The following is a 14500-nucleotide window of genomic DNA, read 5'->3' on the forward strand; positions in this document are numbered from 1 at the left end:
CAACTGTGAAAGAGCATAAAGAAGGAAGTAAAAGGAGGTTTCCCATTGTTGCTTCTGGTTTCCTTTCTAATTAGGCCTCCTACCTTATCAAACTGAGCCCCAAAGTACAGGAGCAACCAGTCACGCTGAGTCCTACATGCTTAGTAGAATGACTGTACACTATGATGCTCATTTTTCCACCTAGAACTGCCCAGAGAGCTTCGGCTATTGGGCGGTATAAAAATGTAATAATAAATAAATAAATATTTTTTCTCTGTGCCTGACTTGTCTTCTGGGTTCTCTACTCTGCCCTCCTAGTTGATCCTTCAGTCTTCTACTGCCTGTTTCCCTCATCTTATGACCAGCTAATTTATCAATCTCCATTCACTGCCTCCTTCCTGCTACATTCTACAACATTCTCATTTCCAAAGTATTTAATTGTTCATTTTCTTTTATCACATTCTATGCTTCTTAGCCCTCATTGAAGCTATGTGCCCTGGACATAAACCACCATTTTTGCCAGGGGTCTCTACCAAGCTGAGTCATGAATGGCATGGTAGAAACTTTTAATTATTATTGCTGGGAATCTTTGATGAATAAGACTTACTTGTGATTATATAGCATAGGGGGACCTAGACTTACCCTAAAATGGGAACTATTAGAAAACAGTGGATAATATAGCCCTATATTGTGTGGAGCCTCCATTTTAATTCCATTTTAACTTTACTTCCAGTTAATTGGAGAAAAGCAATGGGTCAGCTAAAGAGTTCTAGTGGAAATAACAAACTGTAGGTTTGAAGCCTACAGTACTTAATATGTTCTGTTTTTCTGTAGTTTGATTATTCACCTGTCCCTTTAGTTAAAAATTCAATAGTTTCCTTCTCAGTGAAGAAGCAATATTTTGTATTTTTCAAAAATCTGTGTGAGGACAACTGCAAAGTCTCACCTACTCAACCTAGCAGATTTATTAACTACGGGACAAGCTGCCAGTGAAAAAGAGCACTCCTGTTAATTTGTTGGAATTTCATGATCACTGAACAGGGGGTTAAGCAGGTCATACTAGTTCTGTCTTAATATTGATGTATTTTATTTGCATGTAGATACTGCTCAAAGAAGAATGGTAAATAAAAAATACAACATAAAAGTACAATGAATATGATGAAGTAACAAGTTATTTTGGTCATTTTGATTTACTACTAATGGAATAATTTCCACAGCATATACTACATTCTATTCTGCAATTTTCGGGTATGAAAAATATTATAGAAGATGAAAATACTTGAGAAACATTTCACATATTTTAGATGTGCGTATGTAGTTTCCAGGGGGTACACTTGCAATTCACATAGGAAAAAAGTCATATGCAAATTGCAGGTGCAGGTGCCCAATCTGGTTTGGGACTGCAGCAGATCACAGGGGACGAAAGCCTGCTATACCCCTGCTAGGTTCCTAATTCCGATTGTGTCCCCCATGCTTACTTTTAAGTGAGGAAAACGAACAGATGTAAGTAGCTGGATGTTGTTTACAGTAAGAGCAAGGTTTAATTTTGAACTGCAGTATAAACAACCTTAATGGGTTGGATCCAAACAGAATAGTCATGACTAGCTTATGCCGCATTGATTTCAATGGGTCTGCTCAAAGTGTGGTTAAATCTGGATCCAACTCAATGTGTTTTAAGGCTTTTCATAGGAACATAGGAAGCTGCCTTATACTAAATCAAAATATTGTTCCACTGTAGAAAGTTACTTTCTACAAACATTTTAGAAAGTTACTTAGTACTTTCTACATTGACTGGCAGTGGCTTCTCAGAGTTTCAGACAAGCACCTGCTACAAGACTGCTCCCTGTGGAAGCATCGAAAGCTGTTGACTGAGTGGATGGGATGTCAGGAGAAGAGGCTGCAAGCCACATCTGTCCTAAGTGGTGGCGATTTTCCACCCCTGTGCTAGGGCATAGTTAGCAAATACTTGCCATGACCCTTTCTAGGTTTTATATATATAGAGAGAAAGACCATTACTGGCGGCTTCTTCTTCTTCTTCTTCTTCTTCTTCTTCTTCTTCTTCTTCTTCTTCCTCCTCCTCCTCCTCCTCCTCCTCCTCCTCCTGTGTGCCATTATTTTTGTCTCACTATTTATTAGCTCATCATATCATAGTGCCTTTTGTTCAATATGAGTTCCACTTTTACATTGTATGATTGGCCTACAAGAGGTTACTGGTAGTTTAAATTTCTGTGTAGACATTTGACTTGTTTTAGAATGGAACTGGAACTTGGTAAACTCTCTTGACACAATGGACTGTAGTACAAGAAATATGAAAATGCATTTCAGACATTTCATTTTAAATGTGACCTTTAGTCATGATCCCAAAGCAGGGCCAATATTTCTGAGCATTTAAAGCTTTTTGTGCTAGTGATTTTCAGGGGAAGGGCTCAAAGGGGTGTTTGTGTGTAAAAATGTTTTCCAGGAAAGGATGGGATTAGGCCAATGCTCCCTGTTTTGCCACATATGAATCACCACAGTGCACCACATCAAAACAAAGAGCATTAGCTTAGTCACCTACCTCAGCAACAAGGATATATTCCTTTCCCTCCTCAGACATTATGATACTGAAAACAGTTGCTCTATCTGTTCTCAATGACATTATCCCACAGCCAAATATGATTAGCTATGTGGAATTATGACATCATCATGATGACGTTGGGCCTGTTCAGACAACATGCTAAGCCATGGTTAAGTCACTAACCCCTTTGCAGCAAATAGTGAGTGTGTTTAAACAGTGGTTATCTGTTAGAAATGATTCACATGACACGCTAAGTCATGGTTTACATGACACACTAAGCCATAATGTTTAGCTCAAAGTACTTAACCACCGTGGTTTAGCATGTCATCTGAACAGGGTCTATGTGATCTCCATTCTCAAGGATCACATAAACAGCAAGAAGACAATGATGTTTTGGACAATGACTGTATCTAGGGCTCTGAACTGAAACAATTGCCAAAACGGAAAGTGAAGCTGCCCGGCTCAAATGCCTTTGGCCATTGTTATACCATGGGCTACCTGAGTGACTCCAGACAGAAACGTCCAAGGTAGAAAACCTAGAAAACTCCAGTGAGAAAAGAAGATGAAACAGGTATAGACATTTTGTTAGGGAGACACAACCTGCCTGGCTTGAGGAAGATAGGGGACTGTATAGCATACATTCCTGAAATAAGTTCATGACACAGCCTGGCTAAGGGTACACAAACCAAAAATATACTTAAAAATGACCTAAAAACCCGTTTCCAAAACCAAGATATATAATTTAGTTTATGGAGCATTTATTCTCACTTGCAATGCCCACCTTCTCTCATGAGTTGGTAAAAATGTAACTCTTTTGCTTGCTTCTTTTGTAGTTTTAGCATAAGCATGAATTTAGTAAACTTGTAAATCCAGCTTGCCAAGTCTATTTACTATGGTATCCTATTGTGAAATAGGATGTGGTGTGGGGGTGGGAACCCTTCTGTTCTGTACTTGTTTCTGCCTAGAGAAGGACTCCCAAGATTTCAACTGTTGGCCTATAATCTCATGGGAAAGCTATCCTAGGGGTAGAAACCCAGTTTCCTGAGAAGGATATTAAATGTGCAAAGGCATTTAACTAGTAATCTTTTAAATCCCCCCCCCCCCCTGTTGGTTGCAAGAAAGTACCAGTGCTTGTATGAGGGAGAAGAAAATTAGTACAGAGGAGAAAGAGACCTAACAACTTGAGATTTTCACCAGTCTTGAATTTACCTCATCTGATAAAATGGGCAAAAACAATAAGTTTCTTCCCAGTAGCTGTTCTTCAGAATATGTTATCACCAGTTAAGTTTGGTTCAGGACTTGAATGTGATTATAGAACTCTCCCTTCCTTTAGTATCATTGACAACTTTACATGTGCAATGGGAGTTCATACACAGAGCTGTTCCTAACATAGAGCAGTATCCAATCTTGCCTTTGCACTCACACAGTTTCTGTTGCACTAGAGGGACCCATTACTATCACAACAGAAAGGTAGTGCAATCCTGGGAATGAGCCGAAATGTTCAATTCTAGAACAAGACAAGTCAGTGGAGCTTCCTTCTGCAAGCTCTGCTAATTTGTCCTGTTCTGAAACAAGTGTTTCTGCTTGCTTCAGGGTCTTCTAGCTTCCTGTTGCACTAATGGTAAGTCTTGCTAGCATACGGGCAGTGTTGGATAATATCCATAGAATAGAATTAGAAAGCCCTTTGTAGCATGGAGCATCTATGTCATCATTGGATTTATGAGAATAGTCTAAATATGACCACTTATAAATTCAAACCTACTATGTTCTGTTCTCTGACCAGTGAGTTGGCTTATTTGCCACACATTTGGCATAAAACCCTCAAATGCACCTATTTGAAGGTTGAAAAACCTTACCTTATTTCTTTTAAATATTTCAAATGAACTGAAAGCCACACCAGGTTTTCTTCCTATTGTTTACTTTACACATAGAAGAGGAACTTAATGTTACTTATTTTAATTATCTTGTAGAAGGAATTATTTCTGAAAGAATACATGAATTTGGCAAAACAATAACATCACCTGTGTGACCTATCATGTGTTGAAAATTAAATATTATTTGGAACCAGTAAAGCAAGCAGGTGTCATTAAAGTAGTACTGTATACAGGTATTTATGACTTCATTGCTATCTTCTACCATTTGCTCATTCCTTTGATACAAGTGTAATTTTGAACATGGATTATTTTCTCTTTTTTTACCTAAATGAATAATTGTAAAGTACATGGGATTTTGTAATTCCTAAAATTTCATTCATTCCAAGCAACTGAAATAATCTTTACTAGTACATATATTGATGAATTTATCAAATCTACAACTGCTCCCCTTTTCTTAGGAGTATAACTTTATAAAGTGGGAAGTACAATAATCTCCTTTTCAGATTAGTAATGGTCATCCTTGCTGACTAGCACATTATTTCATGAGAAAACTCAATGGGACAGATTCAGAGTTGACACATGTGTAATTGGGATGACAGTAGGGTTAATTGTATAGTGTTCAGTGTTAATAAGGATGGAAGAATTGAAAAAAGATTTCTGAGACACCACCCTGTCATTACCATTGTTAATCATTTCAGTTTCTTTTCTTTTCTTTTTCTGATGTAGCTTCATGTGATGCAGATATAACATGCCTAATGTGATGTAGACTAAAGAGACTTGTAAAGCAAACACACCCACCCACCCACACCCAAAACCCCAATAATATATCTACAAATAGTGGAGATGAAAACGAATACTCAAGCTTTTAAAAACAAATTACTTTGAAGTAAATTCTATATGTAGTTTTCTCAAAAATCAAGACTGGAACAAATTACATCATTTCAACAATATTACAGATTGCATTCCTCTCAAGAATATGGATGTCACACAGCTGTAAAAAAAACTTCATTCGACTTCAGAAAAACAACTTATTTTCACCCACACCCTAGTAGTATATTTGCATCTTCAGGGATGAATATGAATGTTGTATGATAGTGGCATCACTCTGTACAGGAGGGAATGGCAAATGGAAGCAGCAAAGTGGAAGGAATAGTTTGGAAAGAAACACTCTACCTGTGTAGCCCAGCGAATTGTCCTCATTATCTGAGGTGGGAAGTGGCGTTCCGCTGTCGTTTCCTCTCTCTAGGTCATCAGAGTCTGTCGGAAATAACATCAGAGATGCTGATGGGTTCACAGTAGTAACAGTAGATGCCATTTCGATCAAATAATGTCCATATACAAGTAAATCCACATATGACAGAAAAACAAATAGTGACAGCACACAGCACATTTCATCCTTCCATGCCATTGGCTGAATTAACTTCTGTAATATCTTCAGTAACATTCCTTCTGGCTTTTAAACCTCCCTTCTGTTTACTATTTAGTCCTCTGTTGCACCTTCACTCTGATTTCACAGCTTCTAAAGTGTTCTGTCTACACTCTGCAGAGCAGCCAGCACATGCTGTGGTGGACATATGGGGAAGAGGAGGCAGGGTAGTTGAATGCTAGCATTGCTAATTTTCTACCTTATTGTTAATCAAAGCTATTGACTGTGATCACTCCCCATCATTGCTTCATCTCCTGGCAATTACAGTCTCAGGGGACTTTACCTCTTTGTGGGAAGGGGAAAAAGCAGTGTCTTGTCAAATAAGGAGGAGGGCTTGCATAAGTGCTATTCCTTCTCTGGAGTTAGGGGCAAAAGAAAGCAGAATGATCACATCTAGTGAACGGCAACAGTTTATAATGAAGAGGAAGAGAGAGAGTTTTTCTGAACTGAAGGGCAATATCAAGGAAATCATTTCAAGTTCATGTTTTAAAAATAACATAGAGTAGGATTCTATAAAAGTAAATAGCGAGCAAAGTATTCTTAGATCATTCACAGTGCAGAGGTTCTTAAAATGGAAAAAGCACTTGCCATGAAAATAAGTGCTGATTTAGTATGATATTAATTACATCAAAAGCATATGTATTTTATTTTTAATACCATATAATCCTTACACAATTAAAAGTCAATCAGAAAATACTGAGAGCTAGAAAATTATGATGATATAAAGATGATTATAAATCCCTGAAATTTCAAAACTTTCTATGAATCTTATATATTTGTGTCTTACTTTGCAAAGAGAGTAACCTGAATTCAAACAAGACAGGTAATTACTTACAGGTTTTATTTTAGGTTTATCTCTATGTACATTGAATCTATTTCAAAAATGAATGATTTATATTCAGAATTCCTATGATTGTTAAATAACATAAAGTGGAAAGATTTAAATATACTTTAATTCTTGCATGCTTTTTATTAAAGACACATATATCTTTGACTATACTGAAAAATATGTAATTCCTGCTTTGGAAAAACACAGAACCCTTTATGAGGAAGGAAGAATAAAGAATTTCAGACTATATAAATTGAGTTTTTCCCATTACAAAGCAAGTTTTTTTTAAAAATTGGCAGTGTCCTTTGATATTACTGAGGTCTTTTTTGGAATATAGCTTTTGCGGATAAGATAGAGGAGAAAGGTGAAAAACGCTCAATTTTTCATCCATTTATCTTTGCTGCCTCAGTAATAGGCAATCTCATGAACATCCTTGAGAGCTGGTCTGACAGAGGCTGTGTAGCAAGTGTATCAAAATTCTACTCCAACATACTGTTCTCCTATTTGCATGCAGGAAGCTGATGGGCTAGCTGTGAATTACAACAGTAAAGAGCAGCCAGGTAGCCCTTTTGGTAAATTAAGTGGCAGAGATACCATGTTTTCTTTTTCTGTTTATGGAGGTATTGCTACCAATTCAAAAACACAGATCAAATCTGAAACAGTCTTTTCATACTTCATTATTACTTTTTAGGACAAAAGTGACACACTTAGAATCTTAATATTAAAAACAGTGGTGTTGCTCACCCCACTTTACTTTCAGTATATGTAAATTACGGTAATGTTTTGAAAAGCTTTCCTAGGCAACTATTTTAGTCCTAAATATATTTATTCTCTTTATTTATATAAGCTATGACTACTCCTGTTTGGTTTTTCAAACAACAATGTGAGTGGGCTCAAGAGCTTCCATGCTATGCGGGATTTTTTTACATGTTTTCTTTGAACAAGCTTTCTTGTTATATAGCACGGTCTGATTTTGAAAGTCTCCTTCAATGTGTAAAAAAGACTGCTATCTTGGATGCATGGAAGTAGTCACACAGTTCTTTGGATCTTAGCAGACATTTTGAAAAGCCGAGCACTGATGTTCTTGTTCAATGCCTTCTATTAAGAATGGGAAACTCACTGCTAAAGTCAGTAGGCATTGTCACAGATGCTGAATGAAATAGAAACCATCAAAATTTATTATATCCTAGGAAAGAAACTGATATTGTCATTCCCTACCCAACACTGATGATCCTGTGCCTTTTAGTTTGGAAGCAAAACAGAGCCAAGCTGCATATTTGATACCAATGGAGCCTTTTTAATTTTGTTAGCACTCCATTAATTAAATGGTGGCAGAGCGGAAGTTTAACCCTCTTCTCCTGGTGCATGATAGATCTGATCCAAATTGGAGCCATCCATGCTTACACTAAAGTAAAGAGAAAGAAAAACACTAACCCTCACCTACACACTATTCAAATAGTGTAAAGTGTAGTTTGACTCAGGCCATGGCTAGATGAGGGGGGTGGAGGGGGATGATCTCATAATATGATGATTGTGAGATCCTCCCCCTCAGTCTACACGCACGCGTGACATCCTGGGAGGAAGAGGAGCTGAGGAGCTCCGTGCCCCGTGCCCGGCTCCCCGCGGTTACTTGCGAGGAGCCAGGAAAAAACTGGGATGGGTGCCCACACATCCCATGGTCTCAGGATTATCCCGAGACCACGGGAAAAACTGGGACAAAAGTGGTGCCCATTATCCTGGGGCAAGGGAGGGATCATGCCTCCCTGCCCCCGGGATCCTGTGTGTGATGTGGATGCACAGGGATGATCCTGGTGATCCCTGGGATAAACAGTCATCTAGACATGCCCTCAGAGCCACCTCAAAATAGGATGTAATATTTAAAAATCCACGGCATGTTTTCATAGCAATTCTAGCATATCAGAATATGGAACAGTTTCACTCCAAGTTTTAATGGGGACTGAGGCTCTCTTCATATACAAAGTAGATATAATCAGGCAGCCATGAAAGATTCTGCTGGACCTCCCTCTAAGTATTTATTGATATTAAAGTTGGTTTAATAAAGACATACTCTGATTAGACCACTGCTCTGTATTTTCCTGAGTCTCTGAAAAATCTTACATTCGTGTCAATTTTTGGAGTTGTTCACACCACAGAATGGGTGTTTGATACACTGGTTTGACCTGTGTTAGAGAAACATAATCTTTACATGTGCTACTTAGATAGTCATTTCTACATACCTGTAGGGTCTCAGATATAGAGAAGTTTTTAAAAGTTTTTTAAAAAGCTCCAAAAAGACCTATGTGCTGTGCTTTCAAGGACCTATAGAACACTAAGAACATGCAGCACATTTCATTAGGGTGTGCACTCGTTTTTTTAAAGGTGAGCATTTATTGAATACTCAGTCATAAAGGACATTATTTTTATTCGTTTGTTTATTAAACACTGTAGACACTGATGAGCAACTCCGCGTTTGGCTTTCTTGACCATGGAAGGGCCCAGCATTGATGGGGCTTTGTGGTGACACTGGCCGGAGAAGGGGCTTACAAGGCAATATTAGCCTTCAGAGTCATTCCTCCTGGCCTCTTTGAAGTGTGGCTCCTGGCAGAGGGGCTCCTAGCAGAATGATTCCTTTTTGCTCCTGCTGCCAGGAGCAATGGGGCGCTGTCGGGGGGTGTCAGCTGTAGGACCGTTCTCACTGCATCTCCATCCTCCTCTGAATCCCTACTCAATGTCCCCCTCAATTTGGTGCTTATTGCTTGAGACATTAGGGTGTGCCTGGGCACACCTGGCACACCCCTTGTGCACACCTACGACTAATGACAGTATAGCCATGGAATGTTGTAGGTGTCAGCTGGGGAGAAAAAAAGAAAAATGGGTGGCAGTTCGTCTGCTTGAGCCATTACCAGTTTATAGAAAATGGGAGTGGAGGTTTAGGATGGTGGGGTGCATATCATGACCATAGAAAACTTCTCCCTAAATTAATGTGGAGCTTTTAGGAATGAAAAAAAAAAAACTTTTCTTTCTCTCTCTTTACAGAGGCTTCCTTCCCATTCCTGATATATACTGTTCAGGTCTAGGGCTGAATCTGAGCCCTCCAATGTGTGAGCGGGGGCGGGGGCAGGTTCTGGAGAGGAAGAAATGTATGTCCTTTTTCATTTCTACCATCCTGAAATACCCCTCGGGAGCCCTGAACAGCACTACAAAGCTCTTACATTCAAGGCTGGCTTGTGTTCTGAACAGAAACATTCCTATTAGCAGAGTTTTAGGGTTAGGAGTTAGAAGCTTAGAATACACTGCAATATTTGGTTGCTGGTCCAGTTGTTTAAAATTCTAATGCCAAAGTTTCTAACACTAAATGCTCAGGTAGTATTTGAGACCTTCCTGCCTCAAGGTACTTTTAATATGCTCTCATTTGTATTTTCATGTCTTGACCAATTCACACCTAATTCGAAGTAGAATGAAGTGTATTTCACTTATCGTTCAACAAGCTTAAGAAGGAACATTCTGGATTAGACCAAGTAAATTGCATCTTCATATTGAACTTTCAAAGTTGTTTGCACTGGCTGTATTTTCCAGATGTATTTGATGTGTTCACTATTACACACAAACATAAACACACCCACATCAAGTTGGGTGTATGCATAACTTTCCATTGTGCCTTTGGAAAGTTGCTCCAAGTATTACAATCCTCCACCTGCTTATTCTGGAGTACCAGGGGCGGGGGTGGGGATGTGAAGCCAGTGGGGTGGTGTCCAGGGGGGAAATGGTTCTTTGACCTCCCAAAGTTGCCCATCCCATATTAAGTAAGTTTGACAAAGGTATTTCAATCCCTATACATTTAACTCCATTCTATATTTACAAAAACCATTTTAAGGACTATCATTCATTGCCCTGCCCACATTTTTCATGCATATTTCAAAAGAGAGGACTGATCTTTGTGAATAGTTAATAAGTTAAAATTTCATAAAGAATATAATATTGTTTCAATGTATGATCTTTAAAAGGTTCAACTTATAAATACTTTATTACTACTAATTTACAATTGTGTTGATTAAAACCATTGACTCCCCACTCTAAATCAATATTTAATGCCATTTAAATCTTTGTTTGCTACTACTTATATATCACAGTTTATATAATTTCCATAAATTACATTCTAATTTATATACTTGAAGTATATATTGTACCAAGATTAGCAGGCCAATCACCAGTAGGATATTCAAACATTTTTGTACAGCTTTCATAGGTACCAATATTGATAGATGCAGCTAAAAGTCTGCCATTGCAGTATTAGTGAACAAAATTACTTTCATACTCAGGAGTCCATTCTTTTCTAGGCATTTTGAGTCTCCTATTAATTATCATCAAACAATCTAGATTTTCAACAAATTTATCAAGAGCAGGAGGTTAGATAGTGTATATGCTGAGTGTACAATAAGATGAATTGATACTATAAACCAAATTCAGATAGGAGCCATTTCAGGCAGTCACTGACTTCCTTTGTTGCTATCCACAACCTTAACATTACAAACTGATCTTTAAAGACACATCATTTCTCACACTGGGTTTTCAATGTGTTCAGCACTCTTTTCCAGATGCATCTTCCTACATTACTCTAGATTAGTGAAAGAAATCAATGAGAATTGATCCAATTTGCAGAACACAGTTCTAATATTGATAGTAGTTTATACTCATTTGCTTTTTCCTAATCTTTTATTAATGATCATCTTCAAAATGTCATTTCATAATGCTGTCCAGAAATCCAGCAGTATGGGCTAGATAAAATCTACCAATTAATGAAGAGATGCTCAAAAGAAGCAAAATGCAAAGTAAGATGAAGTGATGGCAAATGAGCGTTTAGTAAGTTATTTTGTTTATACTTCTTTGAGACACAGTAATCACTGTTATATAGTCTTCCCATTAATGGGAAAAGGTCAATTTAGTTTTATCACTTACATCAACAGTGAGTATTAGAAAATGAAACAAGTATTTCATCTTTATCCCCATCTGTTCATTTTGAGAGAGATACATTGTAACATGAATGTATAGTTTATCTAGTACTAGAGAAAAATTCAAATATCCTTTCAAAGACTGACAATCAAATGCCTGTGGTATTTCTAAGGTGACCACATATTGAACCATGTGGGCAAAACCCACCTCTCCCTCTTCCATTTGTAGGATCCACCATTGGATCAAAGCCCCTCCTCCAAATAGAAGGACTTCTTTGGATACAACCTAATGTCACAAAAATGATATCCTGAAAAAAATATAAGTTTATGAACTAAACAGATATTATAATAGATCAGCATTTAATGGGAAAAAGTCATTCCAGCATTCAGAACTATTTGGGTAGTGGTGATTTACAGACTGGGAACTCTGCAGTGAAGATTAGTATGGATCATCATAGGCCATTTACAAAAGTTTGTGAATAATATTCGACGTATTTATGAAAATGGTGGCAAATAAGATGGAATAGTAGAATATTGCAATACATGGCTAATATCCAAGAAACTATCAGAACTATCACTACCACTGTTATTATTTAATTGTAGTATTTATACAGCATTGGCAGTATATTATATTTTCTATGACTAAACACATTAGGCGCAATGACCAATTTTCAAATGATAAAATATCTTTTTGCCTTCCCACATCCTTCACGAAAAAAGAGAAAGATACAAATGTCTGCTAAACTTCAATGCACCTCCAATTTACCTATAGACACACATACTGTATATACTGTAGATATATATGAGGTATACTGCTATGAAAAAGGACCTCCACATCCTTTAAAACCCAGATTGCTGCAGAAAACTATGTTTGTTGTATATTGACATATAAATACTCCCTTATAATGAATTTGCAAACTCAGAAGGCTAGCTCAGAACTGAGATCTTCTATGACTATGAAACCATGTCATATTTTAGATCTGATCTATCTAACTGCTGTGGTTTAGCAGTTTCTTAACTACATCTCAATAAAATCTCTTTTCAACAAGCAGCCTGAATCCTCATGCATGGTTGCAATTTGTAGGTCCACCTCAAAGCTTGGCAATATGGAGAATAGTCGATGTTTGTTTCTTTTTAGCACACGGGTGCAGAACCTCTTTCAGCCTGAGGGCTGAATTCCATTTTGGCAAAGGTGCCTGGGGTTGCATTCCAGGGTTGGGTGTGGCCAAAACACCTCAAAACAAAAGCATATTGTAGCTTAAAACTTTTACTGCCAGTAACTAAAGCCTTAGCAAAGCCATTACAACCCTTTACAAAGGGGGGAAACTGCACAAAAACTGGGAAGTCACCAGTTTTTGGGTGATCAGGCAACAGGGAGCAGGGCAAGGAAATGGACCTGGCCATTTGGAGAGCTCAACTGGGACCCGAAGAGGGTCTGAGTTTTTCCACCCCTATTTTATCACATAATTAGAATATATTAGCTGAATACAAATTTTCATGTTTATATTTCAAATGTATGCATTTGAACACATTTTTCTTTAGTCCATGAACTGCATAATAAGCTCAAAAATGTATGGACTTTGACTGCAGACTGTTTTTGGGTCTGTGTTTGAGTTTGGAAGGTGCAATCTCGGTAAATCCTGATCTACAATGAACTAAAACCAAATTCTTATACTCCCAGTTCAAGGTTAGAGGTAAAGAACATAAATCTTTGTCTTTTATATTTTCAAACACTGGTATGTATGGACACTGTGACCAGGCAATAGGTATGAAAAACTGCTTGTGCATTAGTGCTTCCATGTCCCATTTTTTTCTATTCTTCTTTGAAGATTTGGGCTCTATACTACAAAAAGCAGTTTAAGCGTTACTTGCAAGTGCCACATGCAATGAGGCAGGCTGGAACTTCCTTGAAAACAACCAGCTTCTAAACTAGAGAACTTTAGGGAAGAGGTCCCCCCCCCCCGCCCAAGGAGTTAAAATTACATAGATGTAATTTTGCTCCTGTCAGCTTGCTACTCAGGCTCAATGTCTGCTGTGAGCAGATTCACTCATATGTAAGTACCTTAAATTCCTTTTTAAAGTATTGAACTTGATAGGGAGAAATCCTTCACATAACCCTCTGTCCAGACGTTGGGAGGAACATGCAGTGGAAGTGAATACCTTGAGTATCCGAGAAGCAAGCCTTAATCAAATATGGAGTCTGTAGAGGCAATCTGGTGTGGATGGCAGTAGCTATAACAATGTGAAAGAAGTCTTGGATTTGGCCTGCATTGGTTGTGCTTCCTGGGAGGAACCAGGAAATTACTGAGGGCAATACCCATTGCTTCTGGCCTGAAGAGGGAGAGAGGCCACAGGCTGAGAGAGCTCAGTGGAAAGGCTTTGTTTAAATAAACAAAATATTTATTTATTTATTTATTTATTTGTTACATTTATATACCGCCCCATAGCCGAAGCTCTCTGGGCTGTTTACGAAAGTTAAAAACAGTGAACATTTAAAAAGTATACAAAATTTAAAAACATAAAAACAACAGTATAAAAACAACATTTTTTAAAAAATAGGTTGATTTGGAAGGCACAGTCAGTATGCGGGATGCAGGTGATGGAAACCTATACAGAAGAAGAACAAACTTATTCCAAACTTATAACCCCCCTCCCAAAAAAACCAAATAAACAAAAACCAAGAAATAAATAAAGGAAGGATGAAGGAGGCCCTGAAGCCATCAAGCACATTAAACCTGCAAGCTCAGAGTTTAGCCCAGGCCTGGAAAACCTGGAGAGGAGTTTAATCTCTCTATGGACATTGCAATGGCCGATAAGAAGAAGTTGTGAAAATGATATTTATATAGTTGACTGGAGAAAGTGGGGAGAGAAATAAGTGAGACACTG

General features: G+C 37.9%; 1 protein-coding gene across 1 annotated transcript in view; it reads right to left on the reverse strand.

Annotated features, from left to right (window-relative positions):
* Positions 1-14500, reverse strand: part of ROBO1 (roundabout guidance receptor 1) — a 641108-nt gene that overhangs the window by 418266 nt on the left and 208342 nt on the right. Inside the window, exon 2 of the mRNA XM_063126766.1 lies at positions 5584-5667. Coding sequence (XP_062982836.1) covers positions 5584-5667 — 84 coding nt within the window. The remainder of the gene's footprint in view (positions 1-5583; positions 5668-14500) is intronic.

Source organism: Elgaria multicarinata, chromosome 5 (assembly GCF_023053635.1).
Source record: "Elgaria multicarinata webbii isolate HBS135686 ecotype San Diego chromosome 5, rElgMul1.1.pri, whole genome shotgun sequence".
Taxonomy (NCBI): domain Eukaryota; kingdom Metazoa; phylum Chordata; class Lepidosauria; order Squamata; family Anguidae; genus Elgaria; species Elgaria multicarinata.